We start from the raw sequence: 24,633 nt of genomic DNA on the forward strand, positions 1-24,633 counted from the left end.
ATTATGTATTATCGAACTCTAGCATGAGAATACCTATCTGCTGCTAGATAATAATTTTGATTCTTAATGTATTTTCATTCGTTGTCAGCACTAACGAGCTGCTGGTGGAGAAAAATTCGGTAGCTGACGTCTCTTTGTGTGTAGTCAACAACGATATGTGTGGAGCTCTATTCCCAGTCAGTACTGAACCCTTCGTCATATTATTTCTAGTTCAAACATGCTCACATGTCGCTGCTAGTGCAACAAACCCATATTTAACGTTCGTTTTCTCTAGAATATAACAGCGATAGGTGCTGGGTTGGAGTCCTGGGAAGGAAAAAATTAATGTTTCGTCTCGTCATTTCAGTTAAAACCTCTAGCTACTGCCGAGGAAATTCAATATATCACAGTTGATTGTGCTTCGATATCAATCCGATTAGGTTCTGGGTTCGAATCCCTGTCCAACACAAGGCTTTGCCTCACGGCATTTCAAGTAAGTTACTTGTGAAGAAGCAATATTTAGCATCTCTCGTAGTTCGTTAACAGGGACAATAGATGCTGGGTAGGAATTCGCGTCCGTTAGAAATGTTTGCGTTATGTAATTTAAAGTTGATATTTGTTAACTAATACTACCTAAAATCGAGGTATATCACTCTCGCTATGTCTAATGAGGAATGACTGTTAGTTTCCGTGAGTCACGAAAACAATCTGCATGACCTGGGTTTGAATCCATATGCAGAATAAGGCGGTTCGTGGTGTCATTTGAAGTTCATACGTATTCTCAACTAGCTGCTTGTGAATAGCTTAAGTTTTTAATGTCATTTTGTGTTAAATAATAAGTACGGTATGTCACCAGTGTTTAAACAAAGATGCAAGTGAATACCTCTCCAAACCTTTCCCACAACTACATACACCAGCGACGTGTGTTTGATAAACATACAGGCTGTGTCAGTGGGCTATCCAGTTTCAAGTTTAGGAAGAATGCTCTACAGTTTAACAGTCAGCAAATGGTTCAAAAGGCTCTGAGCACTATGGGACTTAACTGCTGAGGTCATCAGTCCCCTAGAACTTAGAACTACTTAAACCTAACTAACCTAAGGACATCACACACATCCATGCCCGAGGCAGGATTCGAACCTGTGACCGTTGCGGTCGCGCGGTTCCAGACTGAAGCACCTAGAACCGCTCGGCCACTCCGGCTGGCGCGTAAGCCCATTTGTCTTCAGATAGTTTACATTACACACAAGAATTTGCATGATGTTATCTAACGTTACTGATTTTGCACAAAGCGCCTCTCGATGTAAAATGCAGTAACTTCCGTATAACGTATCTTCTGTGACTGTGAATCCTGTACTGATGGCGTCGCACTGTTGTCACTGACGTTAACCGATTCCAGTCCATAGCGACACCATCAAACGCTTTTTCGACAGCTTTGAATATGCCTACACTCGACGTAGTCCCTTTCAACGGCACTAAGTCCAAAGCGTCCTCTGTTACACGCAGAGCGTTATGGACACCTCGTATGTGTCTCACTGCCAGAGCTGCATCTTTAAGATTTGCTTTTCGTGGGACACAGAAGTTCTGCATCATGAATGAGACAGTCTTTTACAGACTTCCCTTCGAAAAACGGTTTCCTGGAGCCCACTGTTCTTAATGCAGTTTTGAAACTTACTCGCAATGCACAGGGACTGTGACTGTGCTTCTGGAAAATTAAAAACAGTAAGCAGTACAGAAAAAAGAGAAACGACTGTAACACAAGAAAAGAAGACTTCAAGAGGTATCAGTTATTAAGACTTACATTAAAATCTTTTTGATATGCCTCACCCATTTTCTTAAGCTTAATTTGGTTTGCCGTTCGTCACTGTTCAATACACTAACCTCGTCTTTATGAAATGAGTTGCAATGTCTTTCAGGCCGCCAATTATTCGGTGGCACAGCAAACACTGTGAGTTTTCACCCCCTGCTGTAAAGAAGAATTGCAGTTTCCAGTCGTGTTTAAATGACTCCCGTTCATTGCTTTTTTTTGCAATACTCGACATTTCTCAGCACGTCTCAAGTAAGGCCACAATCCCCAGAGGGACGCAACACTGGGCGTACTTCGGTCCTCCTGGTAAACGTGAACAAGGAAGCGGAACCGTCGCCATTCATTTGGTATACGTGTCTAATGACAGATGTCGCTGTTCCGCTTCGCCCGCTGGCTGAGACGTGCGCACCTGTGCCGCACTTCCGCATTTTTCCAGTGTGCAGCATTCGGCCGGCCCTGCTATAAGGGTATACACTACTGGTCATTGAAATTGCTACACCACGAAGATGTCGTGCTACAGACGCGAAATTTAACCGACAGGAAGAAGATGGTGTGATATGCAAATGATTAGCTTTTCAGAGCATTCACACAAGGTTGGCGCCGGTGGTGAAACCTACAACGTGCTGACATGAGGAACGTTCCCAACCGATTTCTCATACACAAACGGCAGTTGACCGGCGTTGCCTGGTGAAACGTTGTTATGATGCCTCGTGTAAGGAGGAGAAATGCGTACCATCACGTTTCCGACTTTGATAAAGGTCGGATTGTAGCCTATTGCGATTGCGGTTTATCGTATTACGACTTTGCTGCTCACGTTGGTCGAGATCCAATGACTGTTAGCAGAATATGGAATCGGTGGGTTCGGGAGGGTAATACGGACCGCCGTGCTGGATCCCAACGGCCTCGTATCACTAGCAGTCGAGATGACAGGCATCTTATCCGCATGGCTGTAACGGATCGTGCAGCCACATCTCGATCCCTGAGTCAACAGACGGGGACGTTTGCAAGACAACAACCATCTGCACAAACAGTTCGACGACGTTTTGTAGCAGCATGGACTATCAGCTCGGAGGCCATGGCTGCGGTTACCCTTGACGCTGCATCACAGACAGTAGCGCCTGCGATGGTGTACTCAACGACGAATCTGGGTGCACGAATGGCAAAACGTCATTTTTTCGGATGAATCCAGGTTCTGTTTACAGCATCATGATGGTCGCATCCGTGTTTGGTGACATCGTGGTGAACGCACATTGGAAGCGTATATTCGTCATCGCCACACTGGCGTATCACCCGGCGTGATGGTATAGGGCGCCATTGGTTACACGTCTCGGTCACCTCTTGTTCGCTTTGACGGCACTTTGAACAGTGGACGTTACATTTCAGATGTGTTACTACCCGTGGCTCTACCCTTCATTCGATCCCTGCGAAACCCTACATTTCAGCAGGATAATGCACGACCGCATGTTGCAGGTCCTGTACGGGCCGGCTACATTCAGCACACTACCCATCATTTTGAACTTGGGGAAGTGGATTTTCTTACCCTTTTGGGTAGATGGAGTGGAGGAGGTGCAGTTTAGGAGGAAATGAGGGCTCCTGATATTTGCCTTGACATGACATGACTCTGTATGACATATTTGTTGACCATCTTGAACTTAGGGTGACAATTTATTTAAATGGTGACGTCGGAGAGGAATCACTTAACTTGGGACAGACAGTATAGAATTCCACAGTGACCCAGCTGCTATAAATAGCCCTACAGGTCTCTATGGATAAGTCACACTATGTAATCAAAAGTATCCGGACACCTGACTGAAAATGACTTACAAGTTCGAGGCATCCTCCATCGGTAATGCTGATATTCAATATAGTGTTGGCCACCCTTAGCCATGATGACAGCTTCCACTCTCGCAGGCACACGTTCAATCAGGTTCTGGAAGATTTCTTGGGGAATGGCAGCCCATTCTTCATGGATTGCTGCACTGAGGAGAGGTATCGATGTCGGTCGGTAAGGCCTGCCACAAAGTCGGCGTTCCAAAACATCCCAAAGGTGTTCTGTAGGATTCAGGTCAGGACTCTGTTCAGGCCAGTCCATTACAGGGATGTTATTGTGGTTGAACCAATCCGCCACAGGCCGTGCATTATGAAAAGGTTCTCGATCGTGTTGAAAGATGCAGTCACCATTCCGAATTGCTCTTCAACAGTGGGAAGCAAGAGGGTGCTTCAAAATACGACCACACCATAACACCAAGGCCTCCGAATTTTTCTGTTGGCACTACACACTCTGGCAGACGACATTCATCGGGTATTCTCCATACTCACGAGGTCGGCCTGTACGCTTTTGTGCTGTATGTGTCCCTTCATATTTCCACTTCACTATCACATAGGAAACAGTGGACCTAGGGATGTTTAGGAGTGTGGAAATCTCGTGTACAGACGTGTGACCTAAGTGACACCCAATCACCTGACCACATTCAAAGCCTGTGAGTTCCATGAAGCACCCCATTCTGCTCTCTCACGATGTCTAATGACTACTGAGGTCGCTGATATAGAGTACCTGGCAGTAGGTGGCTGCACAAGACACCAAATATGAAAAACTTACGTTTCAGGGGAGTGTCCGCATACTTTTCATGACATAGTGTACTTCCCGTCCCGTCTAAAGCATGTCATCTGTGACCTTTTGTCTTAGAATTTTGGATTCTGGTATCATAGACCTGCACAATATCGCGGGTCATCCATCTTGGATTCTGATGTCATACTGAGTCTGCGCCAGTATCCCAGATTCATCATCTCGGTTTATGACGTCATAGAGCTTTGCCACTATACCCCAATCGCCATATTCGGTCACCATTTTGGATTTTCGAATTTCTTACCAATTTATGCTTCAGACAACAGCCCTACTTACACAGAAGTATGGGACAACCTCGCCATAATTTGAATTTTCCACCACTTGACTCTTGCATAGGACAATTGGCCTTTGTCAGAGGCTTGGATGGAGGAGGGGTGGGGAATACTATGACGTCATCGGTGATCTACTCTGTGTCTGAATGCACTCAGTATCTGCTATTGCACGTGGAACTCTCCCTATACATATAAATATTGTTAGGAGTTGGATATACAAAAATAGATCCTGTGCAGGAAAGTGTCATTTCTTACATTTTAATTTTAATAGCGTCGCTTTCCTGACAACTAAGAGGCCTGAAACATCTCTCACAAACATTACAGAAATCCCACTGGGACATTGAAATCCACTAGTACAGTAGGCTGCATCCTGTTTGGACAAGTTGTCATTCAGTTCAAATGGTTCAAATGGCTCTGAGCACTATGGGACTTAACTTCTTAGGTCATCAGTCCCCTAGAACTTAGAACTACTTAAACCTAACTAACCTAAGGACATCACACACATCCATGCCCGAGGCAGGATTCGAACCTGCGACCGTAGCAGTCCCGCGGCTCCGGACTGCAGCGCCTAGAACCGTGTCATTCAGTTCTAAAATGGAATGAAGACGTATAAATGTGTCTGGAAGTGCACCAGCTGTGGTGGGGCTCACCACCCATAGCGGACAATAGGTGGCAAGCATCTGTCCCCATTCCAGGCTGTGTTACTTCAGGTATAGACACGCATCGTAAGGTTGAAAGGACCATCGACAGGTGTCATGCAAAGACAGTGGCATGCACCAGGTAACATCACATAGTCTAGCCACCTGTGGAACAGATAGCTTCCTGGAGCACAGAGCGTTCTATTGTGAATATGGTGCAGTACCTGTAGAACTTCAGTGTGCACACTGTTTGTTGGCTGGCAGCTGCGAAGTCATGAGTCAGCCCAACTGCGTGGTAGCACACCGAGGTGCAACTGGCTGCAAGGTTAAGAGTGACGACTGTTGTCATGCTGACTATCTGGCACAGTATAGTGCAGACGCTCTCTACTGTTCTGCCTACAGTCGTGTAAATAAAGATGCAATTGTTTCTATTCTGTCCTGCTACACACAGTGGTAACGGTTTCAAAAGCGTAAGTGAACTGCATAGTTTTGAACTTGGGTTCAAAAATGGTTCAAATGGCTCTGAGCACTATGGGACTTAGAACTACCTAAACCTAACTAACCTAAGGACATCACACACATCCATGCCCGAGGCAGGATTAGAACCTGCGACCGCAGCGGTCGTGCGGTTCCAGACTGTAGCGCCTTTAACCGCTCGGCCACTCTGGCCGGCTTTGAACTTAGGGAAGGAGGTAGGGCGGGGAGTTTAAATGTGCAAGCTGTCACTGTATTGGGACATCAAAGGTATGGGGTAAATTGTTACATTACTTCAGCCTTAGAACATATGGTCTATTTGGATTTCCCACAAATTCAAGCTGAACTCTTGGGTTTTATATTTGTGACATGTGGCCTAGTTCCACTGTGTGGTTAGCAGAAAAACCAGTGGAGAAGTTATGTTTTTGCAAAAGACCATTTTGCATGCTGTACTTATCAGAAGTGACCTGGCAACCATCCTGACAGTGCTCATGTGCCCAGGTCCACCATCTTGGATTCTATAATTAGCACATTTGATCTGGTAACAATGTACACTGTGCTCAGATCGCCATTTAGTATTGTATACCTCCACAATCTTTATTTACCAGCCAAGCCGGCTTTGCTTAGGTCAGACAGCTCGGATTTTTGAATATCCCACCAATAGGACGAGTTAACATTTTTAATTTTTTTTAATTTCTCACCAGTTTTTACGTAGGTCAATTAGGCTCTTATCACAAATGTCCTGTAATGTCAGAGGGCTGAGTTGATGCCCATCGTCTTATATTTTGTACTTATGCCAACTGGGCTATTTTTAATTTCCCAAAATTTTATACGCAGGGCAATTGGCCTAGGTTCACTGTGACGTCAGTGGAGAGGGGAGTGGCTGAGAAATCTGGCAGTAACACATGACATCATCCATGTCGTAATTGGCAATCTGGCCACAATGCAGGTTGTGATTGGATCGGCAAATCCCGTCTACTTCGTATGCGTCCTTTTTGTGTTTTAACTTCCACAAATGTCATTATAAAGAGACAATAAGATACGGTACGTTGTTGCAGCAGTCGAGCCACAGCCGCCTGTGCCGCATGTTCCGTGGGCTGGTCTGCTGCAACGGTGGCCACTGCCTCTGCTCCCAGGGGCAAACAAGGCGTGGCTACCGCCAGATCCCGCATCTCATCCCCAGGGTAAGTCACGCTTTAAAACTGTCAAGATCTTTACCGAACTACTTGCTAAAAGTTTCTTCTCGTCTGTTTTCCAGAGCTTTTGTGGCGTCACACAAATTCCCAGTCGTGATCGCAGGCGGAGCCCACACCGTGTGGTGCTCGAGACAAATCACGTAACGTATTGCTCCGCAGACATCATCCGACACATTATGGGACAATCCCGCCTAATTCTTTGCTCTACTACACATGTAAAACTTGTTTAAAGCAATCTAAGCACTTTAAAGAAAGATTCTGAGATGCAACCACTGTTCCAGAATATGTTCACGTAACTGTTCAATGTACCACCTCCAAGCGTTTACTAGCAACTCCCGCCAACAAGCACAACGACAAAACAGCTGAAAATCAATAAGAAAAGAAGTCGCAGATAAGCGACACACTCAAATTTGCACGGCAAGAAATGAACTTTATTGGTATCAATTAATCCTATCCAAGTTCATCAAATTTATCGAACATCATCTCTAGCTGGATAATGGCTCTATGAGCTACTGTAGGGTCTCTTTTTACTGATAAGTCTACGCTCACTAATCCGCAATACTCAATTAGAAAAGTACCTAAGCAGAAATATGCACACACTCTGGAACGAAATTTCGAATGTTCTGTTGGCTTTCCGTGCAGGTAAAGTAACGTCTCTGATCAAGAAGTGTCGCTGATTCAATATTTCCGAAATGATAACCACTTTGAAACAAATTCTGTCCGAAAAGGTCAATAACTTGCCAACTCAAGCCCTCGAGAGCTGCCAGCCGACTCCCGATTTCACGAGGTACCAAACTGCTCCACGAAATTATTTAACATATAGACCTTTCAGCCAATCTGAATCAGAAGCAGAATGCAGGCATTTTCATTAGCCATTTTCTGCTCCCAGTAGTAGAGTCTCTGTAACGTGCTGTTATTTCCTGACAGGACGTTAAGAACCTCTTCGTGAATGGGTATTAGGAAACACCAGGCATCGTAGGAAATCATAAATCCTTAAGCCAGCCATGTAGGCTCCAACTAAAACCAATTTAGGAGAGTTAGGGAAAGACCGGCCCATCATCTCCAGGCTGCAGAACTTCTTCATCCTCTATATACAGGTTCTGGCAGACACAATAGGCACCGCACGAGAACAACACAGGCACATCCAGAAATGATACGTGAGAGGTTAAATGTTTCTTGAGATGTTAAAACTACGAAGGGCGTTTCATATTGATTTACACTTTATTTTTTCCCATTAGCCCTGGCGTGCCATTTGACTCGTCGTTACAGTTGTAAGAACTCAGTACTTCGGTCGAATCACATGTGGCAGGACAATCATTGCACAGTACAGCTCATTTTCCCAACTGCTGTCATTGGAAAAATTTGTGGTAAGGTCTTATAGGACCAAACTACTTAGCTTAAATTAACTTACGCTATGGACAACACATACACCCATGCCCGAGGGAGGACTCTCGAACCTCCGACCGGGGGGCGGGGGGGGGGGGGGGGCGCACGGACCTTGACAAGGTGCCCTAGACCGCCGCGCGGCTACCCCGCGGCCCTGCTATCATTACCTGAGCGGGACAACATGGAGTGTGATAATCAAAGACAGCGCTGGACGACATGGTTCCTGTGGAAGGAGGACTTAAACATTGGGGATATTCACAAGCGATAGGTGGCAGTGTGTCTGGAGTGCGCAGCATCAAGAAAAGTGCATTTGCAGTTTGACAATGCTCGCCCCCACGCGAGTCGGAAAACCATCGCTGAAATGGTGTTCCTGGTACTTCCACACCTTCTGTTTTCACCTGACTTGGTCCCTTCTGATTAACGTCTACCCAGAGCTGTGAATAAACGTCTGCGCAGACATTTCACAGAATTCCAGGAACGGCGAGAAGCTGTCCTGCGGTGGGTGCGACAGGTCGGAAAAGTGGTTCATTGAGGGCGTACAGAAGTTATAGATGCAAAGTCATGGGAATACGGTGGATGTGGCAGTAGCTGGAACCCCATTTTAGCGACGGCAGCCGTTGTTTCCCAATTTCAACTGGTACGGGGACGACCTATGTCGTGTTACAGGAACAATTTTTCGTGATGGTGTACACACTCCTCACACTGCCACCAATTGTCTCTGATAGTCTTTGCTGAGCACGGATCAAACTTATAGTGCTTGCCTTGCCGCCTAGAACTAGACAAAAGTACTGCATACTGGAAATGAGTCAAATGGCGCACCATGAATGGTGGAAAAAAGCTTTTAAATCAATCTAGAACACCCTTCTTGTATGCTATGTCATTTGGCAGTCATATTCTTCCAATGAGCTCCACGAACTCACCTCACCTCACAGACCGACAAGAGAAGCATACACCCAGTGTGCCAAATATTGTTCTCATATTTCGAATGGTTGTAGTATGTATGTGGCTGTAACATATGCTGTTCTAGTACAAGGACTCCACAACCATTTTCGAGAAATGTAGGTTCAAAGTTTTAGGAGCCTATTGAAAACCACGAGAGAGCGCCAGCTGGCGAGTAGCGGCGTTAGCGCAACCGATTAAACCCCTACTGCATTCGAGTCACGTCATTTTTTCACATCCAATATTCCAGCAAACACTTTTGTTGCTACAACCAAGTACACTGATGGGAAAAAATCGCAATACCAAAATAATTAATGTAGGGTACTAAGATTTAGGGAATACGTCTCTGTAGGTAAGGTCTTTAAGTGATCAACGTTGCAACATGACTCGTTAATGTAAGCGCGAGATTAGCCATTGCAAATGTGAAATGCTGGCACATTAATAACCGGTGTAACCGCCAGAATGTTGAATCCAAGCACGCAAACGTTCGTGCATTGTGTTGTACAAGTGTTGAATGTCAGTTTGTGGCCTGTCGAAATTGGTCGGTCAATACAGGGACGGTTAATGCTAGTTGTGGATGACGCTGGAGTTGTAGTTCGATGGTGTCCCACATGTGTTCGACTGGAGACAGATCTGGTGATCCCGCAGGCCAAGGGAACATGTCAACACTCTGCAGAGCATGTTGGGTTAACAGCGGTAAGTGGGCGAGCGTTAGCCTACTGGAAAACATCCCATGGAATGCTTTTCATGAATGGCAGCACAACAGGTTGAGTCACCAGACTAATGTACAGTTTGCAGTCAGGGCGCGTAGGACAACCACGAAAGTGTTCCTGCTGCCATCCGAAATCAGACCCCAGATCATATCTCCAGGTATATCTAGCAGACAAACAGGTTGGTTGTAGGCCCTCTCTAACCACCACACGGCGATCACTGGCACCGAAACAGAACCAGTTTTCATCAGAAAACACAACAGAACTCCATTCTGCCCTCCAATGAGCTCTCGCTTGACACCACTGAATTGGAAAATGGAAGTGGTTTGCTGTTAGTGGAATGCATGCTACCGGGCGCCTGGCTCGAAGCTGTCGTTGAAATAACCGATTTTTAAGAATTCGTTGTATCACTGTGGTGCCAAGTGCGCCACAAATTGCTAATGCAAATGTAGTTACGATGCGCCAGAACCATACGCCAAACATGATGGTCTTCTCTGTCGGTAGTGCCACGTGGCTGTCCAGAGCGACCGTACAGTCCCTTGAGAACCACTGCCAGCAATCGTGTACAGTAGCTGCATTCCTGCCAAGTCTTTCTGCAATATCGCAGACGGAACAGCCACCTTCTCGTAGTCTTATTACGCGACCCTTTTCAGACTGAGTGAGATGTTGATAATAGGTCTTCATAACTTTCAAGGCATTCTTGACACACCAACCCACCACATCCAATCTCAAAGGTAACTAACGCTCACGATCATTACAGCCGGAAATTAAAGCTAACCTGATTTGTATCCTCATAGTGGTGATACTAGCGCCACTCTTACGCGACTGTAGCGAAATCTGAATAGACATCATTTTTGTATAAACATGCCTACCAACTTTCATTTATGTTGCACAACTCCTTACTGGTGTTACGATTTTTTCCGTCAATATATATAAAATTTAGAAAACGAATAACAACAAAAATAATCGGAAGAGAAAACAAACTAATGACAATTCACCATGCACTTCGTCCTGACAGGGACGTCGACAGGTTGTTGGTTGGTTGGGTTGTTTTTCGGGAAGGAGACCAGACAGCGAGGTCATCGGTCTCATCGGATTAGGGAAGAACGGGGAAGGAAATCGGCCATGCCCTTTCAAAGGAACCATCCCGGCATTTGCCTGGAGCGATTAAGGGAAATCACGGAAAACCTAAAAAAAAAAAGTGAGGCAGACAGTGGAAGAAGAGAAGCATGTGAAAGAACAACCAAGAATCAGCTCTGACTAAAGTGAACAACAGAGAGTTTCTTAGAGTGCAGCAAACCAAGACTCAGTATCGGAAAACTGCATTCCAGTACCGGACTGGCAGCCCGTATTTGTAGTTTTTGGAAAAAATCGAAGGTAAAATAGATAAAGAAAAGGCCTACTCTTGGCTCTTGGCTGCCTAATGGGACCCAAAAGAAAAAAAAATGGCTGATTTTTACTGGACTGGAACTAGTCATCAGAACAAATGCCTTCAAAGCCATAATTGGGAAATCGGAATACCCAAAGTGCAGACACTGCGAAGGCGGTGAGGAAACAGTTAACATATCTTGAACTGTTGCAAAATGATCGCTCAGTCTGATTACAGTAAGAGGCATATGCTGTAGCACGAATGATCTACTGGAACTTGGGACAAATTTAACAGCTTCCGGTGGCAAGGAACTGATAGTACCGTAAGCTAAAAGAAGCTTTCTGAAACGAACAAATCAAACTAATATGCGACTACAAACTTCAAACAGATCGAATGTTTTAACAGTATCAACATCTACATGTACATGTAGATCTATACTCCCCAAAACACTGTGAAGGGCGTGGCGGAGTGTACTTCCTATTGCAACAGTTATTAGGGTTTCTTCCCATTCCATTCACGTCTGAAACGTGGGAAGAATGTCTGTTTAAATGTCTCTGTGCGTACTGTAGTTAATACAATCTTGCCGTCGTTATTCCTGTTGGAGCGATATTTATGGGTTGTCGTAGATTCTTAGAGCCATTATTTAAAGCAGGTTATTGAAACTTTGTAAGAAGTATTTCTCGGTATAGTTTACATCTATCCTCAGAAATCTTCCTCTTCAGTTCTTTCAGCAACCCTATGACGCTCTCCCATGGGCCAAACAAATCTGTAACCATTCGTGCTGCCCCCTCTGCATGCGTTCAATATCCCATGTTAGTCCTATTTGGTATGAGTCCCACACACTTGAACAATATTTTAGGATGGATCGCACTAGTGCTTTGTCAGCAATTTCCTTTGTAGACTGATAACATTTTCCTGGTATTCTACCAATAAAACGAAGTCTGCTACCTGTCCTCATAGTGGTGATACTAGCGCCACTCTTACGCGACTGTAGCGAAATCTGAATAGACATCATTTTTGTATAAACATGCCTACCAACTTTCATTTATGTTGCACAACTCCTTACTGGTGTTACGATTTTTTCCGTCAATATATATAAAATTTAGAAAACGAATAACAACAAAAATAATCGGAAGAGAAAACAAACTAATGACAATTCACCATGCACTTCGTCCTGACAGGGACGTCGACAGGTTGTTGGTTGGTTGGGTTGTTTTTCGGGAAGGAGACCAGACAGCGAGGTCATCGGTCTCATCGGATTAGGGAAGAACGGGGAAGGAAATCGGCCATGCCCTTTCAAAGGAACCATCCCGGCATTTGCCTGGAGCGATTAAGGGAAATCACGGAAAACCTAAATCAGGATGGCTGGAAACAGGATTGAACCGTCGTCCTCGACGGGCTGTATTTGCCCTGAAAAATAGGTGGTAGAGGTCTCTTAAGTGAGGCAGACAGTGGAAGAAGAGAAGCATGTGAAAGAACAACCAAGAATCAGCTCTGACTAAAGTGAACAACAGAGAGTTTCTTAGAGTGCAGCAAACCAAGACTCAGTATCGGAAAACTGCATTCCAGTACCGGACTGGCAGCCCGTATTTGTAGTTTTTGGAAAAAATCGAAGGTAAAATAGATAAAGAAAAGGCCTACTCTTGGCTCTTGGCTGCCTAATGGGACCCAAAAGAAAAAAAAATGGCTGATTTTTACTGGACTGGAACTAGTCATCAGAACAAATGCCTTCAAAGCCATAATTGGGAAATCGGAATACCCAAAGTGCAGACACTGCGAAGGCGGTGAGGAAACAGTTAACATATCTTGAACTGTTGCAAAATGATCGCTCAGTCTGATTACAGTAAGAGGCATATGCTGTAGCACGAATGATCTACTGGAACTTGGGACAAATTTAACAGCTTCCGGTGGCAAGGAACTGATAGTACCGTAAGCTAAAAGAAGCTTTCTGAAACGAACAAATCAAACTAATATGCGACTACAAACTTCAAACAGATCGAATGTTTTAACAGTATCAACATCTACATGTACATGTAGATCTATACTCCCCAAAACACTGTGAAGGGCGTGGCGGAGTGTACTTCCTATTGCAACAGTTATTAGGGTTTCTTCCCATTCCATTCACGTCTGAAACGTGGGAAGAATGTCTGTTTAAATGTCTCTGTGCGTACTGTAGTTAATACAATCTTGCCGTCGTTATTCCTGTTGGAGCGATATTTATGGGTTGTCGTAGATTCTTAGAGCCATTATTTAAAGCAGGTTATTGAAACTTTGTAAGAAGTATTTCTCGGTATAGTTTACATCTATCCTCAGAAATCTTCCTCTTCAGTTCTTTCAGCAACCCTATGACGCTCTCCCATGGGCCAAACAAATCTGTAACCATTCGTGCTGCCCCCTCTGCATGCGTTCAATATCCCATGTTAGTCCTATTTGGTATGAGTCCCACACACTTGAACAATATTTTAGGATGGATCGCACTAGTGCTTTGTCAGCAATTTCCTTTGTAGACTGATAACATTTTCCTGGTATTCTACCAATAAAACGAAGTCTGCTACCTGTCGTTCCCTCGACTGAGCTTATGTGATAATTCAATTTCATGTCCCTACAGAGTGTTACACACAGGTATCAATATGATTTGACCGATTCCAGCTGTGACTCAATGATGTTATAGTCATAGGTTACTATGTTTTTTTTTTCGTTTTGTGTGGTTTTTAAATTTCTGAACATTTAATGCACGTTGCCAATCTTTTCTCCACTTTGAAATGTTATCAAGATCTGACTGACTATTAACACAGCTTCTTTCAGACAATACTTCATTATAGACAGTTTCATCATCTGTGGAAAGCCTGATGTTACTATTAATATTGTCCACAAGTTCGTTAATATACAGCATGAAAAGTAACGAACCCGGTACCCTTCCGTGAGGCACACCCGATATTACTTCCTTATCTGTCCATGACTCCATCCAAGGCAACTTCAAGCGTCCTCTTTACCAAAAATCCTAAGTCCAGTTACAAATTTCCCATACAATCTTATTTTTGATAATAATCGTATATGTGATAGTGAGTCTGGAATATTGAATTTACTTGTCTTCCCTGGACCACTCGTGAAGTTCTTGCTAGCAAGAAATCCTCAGTCCAGTTGTTAATTTTGTTTGCTCTCTCATATGATCGTATGTTCGTCATTCAAATGCCCTTCAGAAGACAAAAGCACTGCGTCTTCCTGGATCCATAGCGTTCAAAATGTCGTATGAGAAAAGCACAAGTTGGATTTTTCACGACCGATGTTTTTAAAATTCATGCTGATTTGAGTGTCGGAGGCCACTTTGCTCGAGACTGTTCGTTACATTGGAGCATAGGATATGTCCTGAAACCCAGAGGCGACTGTGTCGTCATGATATCGAAGGCTACATGGTGAATAAGTGGAACAAAGAATTTACATTATTTTTGTTATACAGTAAGAGATTCACCATTTTATAAATGAGGAGTGAATTTCATTACTATGATGTCTGATTAAATAGTTACACGTACATAAAGCATTCGTTAATTAATATCAGTAATTTTGGTGTTGCTTCTGAATGCTTTATGCTACGCCTACAAACAGTATGTCATCTGAAAGCGGTAAGAAGCACGATCGAGTAGCTATAGCCAAGAAGCCTGTGAATTATATTTAAATGAAAGTCTGAAAATCATGCTGGAACAATAACTAAGTAATTACATACAACACCGCACATACAGAAATATATCTGTTGACGTACTGATTTCATGATTTTGTTCATAGCTGCAGTCTAGCAGCTGCAGAATATTTCAACAAAGATAAAACGTCAAACGTCAGATATACTATCAGTTTCGACAGTTTAAACTGTGATCTTCAGAAGTGAAACTCGCTGACATCGTTGGTAAGCCAATGTCAAAATAAGAATCGGACGGCAGTGCCCTACAAAGGATTGACAAAAATTAAATATATAAAGCAAGCACGTTAAAACAGACGTACATGCACATACCGTCTGTAAAACGGAATATTGCTATTAACTTTATAAAATATGCTACCTTTCCCTCTGGTCATCTCCTTGCATCGCTTGAAATCACGAACTTCTACACCAATATTCCGGCAGATGAAACGATCTTCATTACGACAAATGCAGCAACATTTGGGCGTGGACGCCATCCGGTCCTGGGGCGGAAGAGCGAGAAGAAGAGAGTGCGTGTTGGAGTTCCCGCATAGAGAAAACAGTATTATAACTCACGCTATTTTGAGAGGAGAAAACAAGAGGTCCCACTTTCGCTGCCCGTTTCTTCGGGAGAAAGGCTGGCGGGTAATTTGAAGAGCTCGAAATCTCAGCGAAGTGTTGACGCAGTGAGTTAGAAATTTTGGCTGGATCCACTAAGGTATCATGCGCGACAGTGACCCCACAGATCGGGAAGAAACTAGACGTGCCGGATAGCCGTCGAATTCGACTCCAAACTACTGATGAGGGAGTAAAGGTGTTAAAGGAGCTGTTAAAGAAGTCACAGCTTGCCTTCTTGCTATCGCGGATGATGCAACGGCATCGCGCACGTAACCGCTTATAGCGGATACAGTTGGCCAACATAAGATGGTGGTGGAAAACGCGAAGAGCACAGTCTCCGCTCGTGTATCGCGTCTCGGCACACCTCGTTCCACCAAGAAACTGGGGGACGCCGTGGCAAACCGGAGGTGTGAGGTATTGAACGTTCCGCGGCTGTAAGAATAACTTCCGTAACATGAGTGACCTGATCGTCAATGCCAGGAAAGTGACGGTCATCGAATGTCGCTAGACAAGGAAAAGTTTCAAATCGGCTTGGAAAAACTTCCAGCGTCTTGGGCGCATAGATGGCAGTTGTGGCTGTAATCGAAGGACACATGGAAGATGGTCACTAGAGTGTGTATCAGCAAGAGCGAACCATTCAAAGCGTCGAGCTAGCTGAACAGTACCGACCGAAAGGTCCAAATGAGAGAAATTTGTCGTGGATGCATTTCCTTATAACCCATGTGGCTGTGTTTCATACATCCACAGGTTAGTAGCGGCAAGCGATTACAATGCAATTATCAGCATCAACTATCATTACTGATGTGACTGAGGAACTTGCTATTACATCTTCTCACTACACATGTGTTTTGTCGTAACAGCATCAAGGCTTGACAAAATTTGTACCACAATGGAATTTGATGTGCAAGGTTATGACATGTGTAACAGCTTCTCTGACCACCACGCCATAATCATTAAAGTAAAATGTCCACCTCGTCCAAGAATAATTGGTAGAAAATACTGGAAATTAAATTGTATCATCCTCGAAATAGCACTGTTAAAGTTAGTGTTCGGTTTTCGTTACTAGTTTTGCGTCAACCGGAAACGTTTCTCTCACGACACAGCTGATTAGTGAGAAAATCTGGTGAAATCTGGTCTCTAGCAACTATATACGAATGTAGCCTTCAGGCTAAATAACGACAGGAGGGCCATCGAATATTGCTACATTCTAATTCGTGAACTGTAAGCAGAAGTGGGTAACGGGAAAGACTGAGGAAGCAAACTACAAGATAATATCATCACATGCAAGGATCATGGGCATGTGCCAAGGGAGTGAATCATCTTGCATCTAACAAGAGAAAGAAAACAATGCAAGCAGAGGTATATAGGTAATACAGTGAACGAAAATGTTTGCCGGGAGGGGATAAAGTATCATTTCCAAAGATTGGATGGATCATGACCTTTTCATGATACAAAAATACCACACCTGTTACAAGATTGTACATGTATCTATCACACAAAAGTATTACTACTTCATCCGAACCAAAATCCAAAGTAGAACAGAAGACATAATACAAACATGCCAGGAACAGGAGCCCAGATATAGATGTTACCCCCTACGAATTTTATAAAAATTTTGGCCAATCGTTAAGGAAGAGTTCAGGAAAGAAGCAAGGTGAAAATAATGCTGCGGACACTTATACTCTGAAATAGAACTCAGAATAATCGTACTCATTCATAAGAAGAAACCAGGATTTCAGACCGATAACGTTGTTATGTGTAGACTCGAAAATCGTATCTCGTGTCATAATGGCAAGATTAAAACAGACCCTTCCAGACATCTCCAGTCCGTAATAGATGTGTAGAGCACCCAACAAAATCTTCATAGATGGAATCAGTTACTTAAGAGCACCGTCTTCTTGTCATGACATCAGGCACAGACATTAGTGCTGTTGAAATCAATTCAGAGAAAGGCTTCGATGAAGTCAGCCATCACAAGACCTGTGGAGTAACATTATCATTTTGTGAAGCATTTTCCTGAAGACTATGGAATTTAAAAGATGCATATTTAGATGCAATGTATGAGATGTGATTAAAAATACGGTGCACTATTTAATTAGAAACAAAGTAACAAGCTTACACGGATTTTGATTTAGTGTCCTTCAAAGTACCATCGTTGGCCAGCAATGCACTTATCCCAACGTTGAATCAATGACAAAACATTTTTGGAAGGCTTCGTTTGGGATGGCGTTAATAGCTGCTCTCTCATGGTCCTCACAATGATTCTCTTTAAACAATGTTTTGATATTTGAGAAGAGTGTGGTGATAAATCTGCTGAGGGAGGCGGCCCAAAACTCGCGACTGAAAATCGAAATGTAGCACAGCGATTTGTTGTAATGAAGAAGAAAGCCATTGGCCATTTTTCTGCTCTCTTTCTTCGTACATCGTTTTGTAAACGTTGCAGTGCGCCCTTGTAAATTTCAGCGTTTACAGTTGCTCCTCTTTGAACGAACTCTGAACGCACTATGCCGACAATACCGAAAAAAAACGATGAATATGACTTTCATATTCAATTTTTTACTGACATGCTGTTTTAGGGCGAAGATATTCATTGGTTTTCCATTAGGGACTCTAAATTTTCGTCTCAAGGTCGTACGCATAGACCCAAGTTTCATCTCGAGTTACAGTTCTTGACATGAAGCCCGGATCTGAACGAAGACAATCCTTCATCTTTTGTGCAAACTGACGCACGATTTTCCTTCTGTTCATCACTCAAAAGTCTGTGGTCAAATTTTACACTCACTAATCTCATTTGCAAATTATCGATTAAAACGCTTTGCATGGACCTGTACGAAATGAAAAGTTCTTCTGTAAGCTCTCGAATTGTTATTCGTCCGAACAAACAATTTTTGCTACTGTTGGCACGTTCTCTTCTGTTTGTGGAGGTTAATGGACGTCGCGAAAGTTGCTCGTGTTCTACCGACTCTTATCCGCTTTTAAATCGCTCTTATCACTTGTTAACAGTCTACATAGTAACAGCGTTATCACCATACACCAATTTCAACATTTCATTAGTTTCTTTGGCACTTTTTTGCAACTTTTAACAGAATTTAAACGTTCACGCGTTATTCTAAATCCATATGGGAAGGGCCAGATCGCCCATCGGTGTCTGGTGGCTCAGTGAGCCCCCAGGGGGTCCACAACTGTTTAGTGGATACGTGCATGGCGAGCACGGGGCCTCGAGCTAGTGCAAATACAGCTTAAGTCTAGCGTCTCTGGACGCTGGCTGACAAGTCAGAACATCTTCCAACTTGACGCTGCCTGTCTCAACGGATCAGACTATCGGATAAATTACATAAAATGGTTGTAGAGCCAGTAGCTGCTTCTAAAAATTTCATTCAGCATATTTTCTGATCACACATCTTACATCGCTACAGGCTATTAGTGTCGCATCTCTTCTATAAAGAGGACAGGTCGCGTCTAAACACATTCTGCCAGTCACTGTATGTTGTAATAATATTATCAATGTCCTTTTCATTCCACTCTCAAGCGCTTATGAATTAAGAGATTATTCTCTACATTCCTCTGAACGCACCTTATTCTCTTTTATGATCGCTATACCAGACATAGTTTTTTAATGACGAGAACATACGCAGAGGTAGGTTTATAGTTCTCCAGAGCAACGAACAAAGGAACATTGATACTTTTAATCATACAGCGCTTAGTGTAGTATCTACACAGTATCAGATTTCGTCTAGAGTAGAGTAAACGCCTCCTCCCCCCCCCCCACCCCCACCCCAACTCCCGTAGACACTATAGGAACTTATACCATTTAGTTGCCTCATAGTGCCCTGAGCAATTTACATATGATTTTTGAGAACTTACTGGAAGTTTGCAGGGCCATTTCAGTTAGTGTTAAATAAGCCAGTTTCATGTAACTTGGTCTCTGGAACCAATGAAGATAATCTAAATTTTTTACAGGTAACTTATCAATGTTATTTACTTCTACTGAAGCAGAATTAAGAGATAAGACACAAAAGAACCAGAGGTATTAATTTTTTAAATTACGCTATTTTTACTATGGATATTTGTACACGTAAGTCCTAGAATAATACCTACTCGTATGACAACCATGACTGTTCTTTAGTAGGTATAATATGTTATATTAAAACAGGTCACTAAGTTTCATGTAGCTTTCACAAGTCTTAGATAACATTATTGAAAGACTCATTGGGAGCCTGAGTCCGGCCATGTAGGCACTTTTGGAGGAAGTCTGGGTGAGCTAGGTCCCTATAAACTGGCTTAATGTTTTCCACAACAGCTTCCGGAATAGAATCCTCGTACTCAAAACTTCAACCTTCCAGAATTTACATCATGGTTCACGTCCAGGTGGATAAAGTGAATGTATGGGTTTTCTGTCAGTTAAGAGTTTGTCTGTGTATGAGGCCAATACTGCATTATTCGTATTTTCTAAAACAGTTCCGTTATTCCTGATGGCCATACCATAATACTGCTGAAGCTATTGGTTTATCAGCCATTCGACCTCTCAGTGGCTTGCCATCTGACAATGTGGTAGTGCAAAGATTTTGTTTCAATTTTCTGAGGCGTGTGCCCATCGTCTTTTGCACATGTCAAACGCATTCCAGTTTCTTTATCTACATATTTCCGTATGATTTCAACTACACACTTATACGCTTTAGAATCACCATGCCCAAGAAACCCCGTGTACTGGATAGCCCATTCTTGAAGTTATCACACAACGGTTTCACTGCTGCATGAGTTTCCATTCCTCCGCTATTACCTTCATAGTTTTTTTCACTGTTCCGATGTTTTGTAAGTACCTCAAAATCAATGAGTCTGCCTGTGTCTGTGATTTTAGCTGCTGCAACAGATATTTTAGGTGTGGTCATGTTTTTGCCATGTCCCATCAATTGCAATAGGTATATCAATTCTGCCATTGTTCATTTCAATAGCCTCGTTTGCTGCAGCCTTCATTGATAGGGAAGCACGAGATTGAACTGCTTCTCCTGTAACTGCAATGTACTTCTGAATTTTTGAAGGTGATGGTGGTGGTGGAAGATTCATAGGTTAGCAGAAAAAACTGTCCTAAGACCCCTACCAGCGGCTGCCAGGGCTCAGAAGAGTCTAACATTAACCTCAAACTTCGTTCTTACATTATTTTTAAGTACCAAATGACTTTCCGCTATGGCAGTCAGTGTAAATAATTATTTTTGCTGCTATTAGTCAATTTGTTTCCGATAAATCTTCTTCTACAATTACTTTTCCATCACAAATATCACAACACAATAAATCACACAACACCTGCATTAGAAAGTTCACATCACGTAAGACAGAGCCTAAACCAGAAGTACTGTTTGCTAACGTTTGCTCTAGTAATTCTAGTTTTTCAAATTGTTTACTTGATTTAGTTTCATTTGCAATGTGGAAGGCGCAACTGCTTTGTTGTCTGTATTCAAATTCAGGTTATTTTATGTTATACTGAAAATAAAATGTCTGACAAGTAGCGAAGCAGGTTTCAAATCTAATTTAAAATCGTTTTTCCTGGACTACTTCTACTCCACTGACAAATTTCTACTTAAAATTGATAAATTAATAGCAAGTAAGAAACTTTTTTAAATGTAGTTGAATGAATATGAATAAAATGATAATGTGTTCATTAGTTTTCAATTGTAATTGCAATGAGTAAAAATAAAATGGTAGTGTGTTCATTAATGTTAACACCAATCATGTATACATATCCTGGAAACTTACCTGTTCCACATCATTTCGACAAAAGAATTGTTCAAACGATCAATGGAATATGTAACCAACACACGCTAATGAGCCCAAACATTATGACCACCCACTTATTGGCGTGTGGGTCTAACTTTGGAATGAGAAATCACTATCGACGATACGGTCGGCAAATGGAGAAATCCACTAGTATAAGCGACTTCGACGAGGGGCAGACTGTTTTGGCTCATCACCGGCAATGCTATCTGGGAGACGACGACGCTGGTCAGCTCTTCACGTGCAGATGGGTAGGCAGATGTGTTTCGTAGCACTTCGTTCAGGGCACACCATTCAGTTATATAAATTGAAGGTGGAGTGGGGGTAGGGGGGGGGGGGGGGGGGGAAGGAGAAGGGAAGGAACTGATGGTATCTTCTGCAGCGGGACTTTATGCAGAATGGGCGGCGACGAGTGAAATGTGTGCCGGCCCGGAATTCGAACCCGGGATCTCCTGCTCGTCAGAAAGTTGTGTTAACCGCTGCACGGCATCCGGACACAGTGTTCGCAAATGGACGGACCTATCTGGGCACGCATTTTTCACTCGTCGCCGCCGATTCTGCATAAAGTCCCGATGCACTTGATACCCCTCCTCCATCCACCTACAGTTTACTTAATATGTATCGTAGCTGCGTGTTCGGCGTGTTGTCTGTTCTTCCAGATATGTCCGAAAGAACAGACAACACTCATTCATATGACGGATCGTTCAACATGCAGCTCCGCAGCAGACAACCACTATTTATTTCCATGTAAACCGACAACATTCCCAGTTATGACGGGATCATCGAGACTGCATCGTGAAACAACAGAAACGTGCCGCCTGGTCGGATGCATCAGTTTCTTGTTACATTAGGTCGATAGCTGTGTCCGGATACACCGTCATTCACGTGAATGGCAGCTCGAATTACGTGTGCCATGGAGGCAAGCAGGTGGGAGCACTATTATGCTACTGACGACATTGACCTGGACGTCCCTGGAATTGTGATAGGCACCACGACAGCCGTGAACTACGAGAACATTATTGCAGGCCATCAGCATCTCTACCTGCTTAATGTCTTAACCAACAGCGATGATATCTTCCTTCCAGTGCGATAATTGTCAATGTCACAAGGACAGAATAGTGCCTCAGTGGTTTGAGCTGCAAGATAGTGAGCTCACGTTGATGTCGTGGCCACCAAATTCGCGTGACCTGAACCTGACGAGACGCATCTCGGACACTATCAGGCGCAAACCCCATGCCCACTGTGCACAAGCTCATAATTCACGGGAATTTCCTGACCTGTACGTAGGCATCTGGTGCCACATACTTCCGGAAACATGCGAAGGACTTGTCGAATCCATGCCACGCAGAGTCGCTGCGTTATTATGTTCTAAAGGTGGACCAACACATTGTTAACCTTGTGGTCATAGTGTTTTTGCTCTTGAGTGTAATTACCCAGGATGCTAGTTATTTTGAGACAAGTGGAACTTTATCAAGCCGTTTTTTACATGAGTACGTATCATTGGCAGGCGATGCACACGGTGTGGCAGCGGCGAGGACTGCTACGCTGGTGGGTTCGAGGCAGCACATTCCCGGATGACGGCCGCTGCCTGCACACTGTGGTTCTGGATGGGCCAGCGTCGAGCGTCAGTGATTCTAACTGATCATTATGCAGTACAGAGCGACCTCTAGGCCTATCAGTGAACTTTCCTACTCTAGAAGGATCTTTCCCCAAGCTTTCTGCAAATTTTACTTTTCGTGTGTCCATGCGTCTGATGCAACCAGCTTCGACTTTTCATATCAGAAACTGAATTACTTTTAGCAACTTTACTTTCTGTTAAGAAATGCCCTGTTTTTCTATAGTGAGGGACAAACACCAATAACGTTACTTTCCGAAAGCTTTTGTGCTTAGTTTGTCAACATCTGCAGAACTATGTGGACTGTTGGGCAATGAATTCGTCAGGTCCTTTCCAAAATGTCTCCGTCTGTCAGTTTTATCTTTGACTCTATAGATGAAAATACATGCTGGAGCTCAGCCGAAATACGCAGACACAGATTAGCTGGGAAGCGTGCCCGCCTGGCACGACATCACGTGGCGAGTCCCTACTTCCTGCATGTCTCCAAGGCCTGAGGTCCGACCACACACAAACATCCTAAGTTCTCACGACAGACTGAATATTTTTGGAGCAAATGATATGTTTGTGAAGCATATAATGTGTACTTCTAGCTTTTTTTGAACACTTTACAGTTTTGGTGTTTGAGTGATCTGGTTTAGGAGAAGTTATGGAGTGTGTTGGAGAGCCACTTCAAGTTATGAATTTTACACAACTATGGACAGAGGAATAGACTCATGTGTCGATTTTGATCATTGTACAAGTCGTCATGAACTTTTAGTTATGCCAATAGGCAGTTTCCTGTTGCCAGGCTAACTTTCTTTCCACCAATACAGGAAATATTATACAACTACTTGGTGAATAAATTGAACATTTGTAAATTTATAGCCCTTGTTTCAATGAAAATTATTCATACTTTGTGTTATTCATACCTTATTTACACCTTGTTATTTATCCCTTAAATTTTATTGAGGTTTAAGCATTTATTGACAGTTTGGAAATTTACATTGGTTTGTGGTCATCTACTGACACATACGAGAAGAAACAAGCATCACATCATCCTTGCTGGATGCAACAGACAGTTCACAGCAGCAAAATTCCTCAGAGGTGTGAAGGCTTAAGTGATAGGAGTAGCAGTAACTATTCACCTCCAAATTTACGTTTTATACGGGTGGTTGGTTTAAAAGAGGGGGAAAGGGACCAAACTACGAGGTCATCGGTCTCTTGTTCCTAATAAAACAATGCTACAAGTGTGAGAATAAAACAGACGAGAAATGTAACACAAAACACAAAGAAAGGAAGACCACAAGAACGAAGGAAAGGCAACGAACACTAAAAGGAACAACAGAGAGATGCAAGAAACATAAGAGAGTAAAACAAGGAAGCAGATTATAGTGGCTGGCCGACCACGGAAATAAAAAGGAAAAGCCAGCCTCTCTGCAAAACATTAAAACCTCTACCCTAAAAGCACTATGGTGGAGAACACAGAGGGACAAAGGACATACCCTAAAACTTACATCAAATAATAAAACCCACCCTCACGGACGAAACGTAAAACCAAATCAGCCGATGAGGCGTTGTCCGCTAAAATC

At 43.3% G+C, this 24,633-nt stretch overlaps 1 protein-coding gene across 6 annotated transcripts in view; it reads left to right on the top strand.

Annotated features, from left to right (window-relative positions):
• The window catches only part of LOC126471625 (uncharacterized), a 142,062-nt gene extending 118,165 nt beyond the window's left edge, over positions 1–23,897 (top strand). For 5 of the 6 annotated variants that reach the window (XR_007586356.1, XR_007586358.1, XM_050099859.1 and 2 more), the window contains 2 exons: positions 6,852–6,977; positions 22,958–23,897. Coding sequence is in view for 3 of the 6 variants with exons in the window: in XM_050099859.1 (XP_049955816.1) it covers positions 6,852–6,977; positions 22,958–23,092 (261 nt within the window). In the remaining 3 variants the exon portion in view is untranslated. The remainder of the gene's footprint in view (positions 1–6,851; positions 6,978–22,957) is intronic. The other variant, XR_007586357.1, reaches the window with a different exon arrangement.
• Positions 23,898–24,633: the final 736 nt, after the last annotated feature.

This window comes from Schistocerca serialis, chromosome 3 (genome assembly GCF_023864345.2).
Source record: "Schistocerca serialis cubense isolate TAMUIC-IGC-003099 chromosome 3, iqSchSeri2.2, whole genome shotgun sequence".
Taxonomy (NCBI): Eukaryota; Metazoa; Arthropoda; class Insecta; order Orthoptera; family Acrididae; genus Schistocerca; species Schistocerca serialis.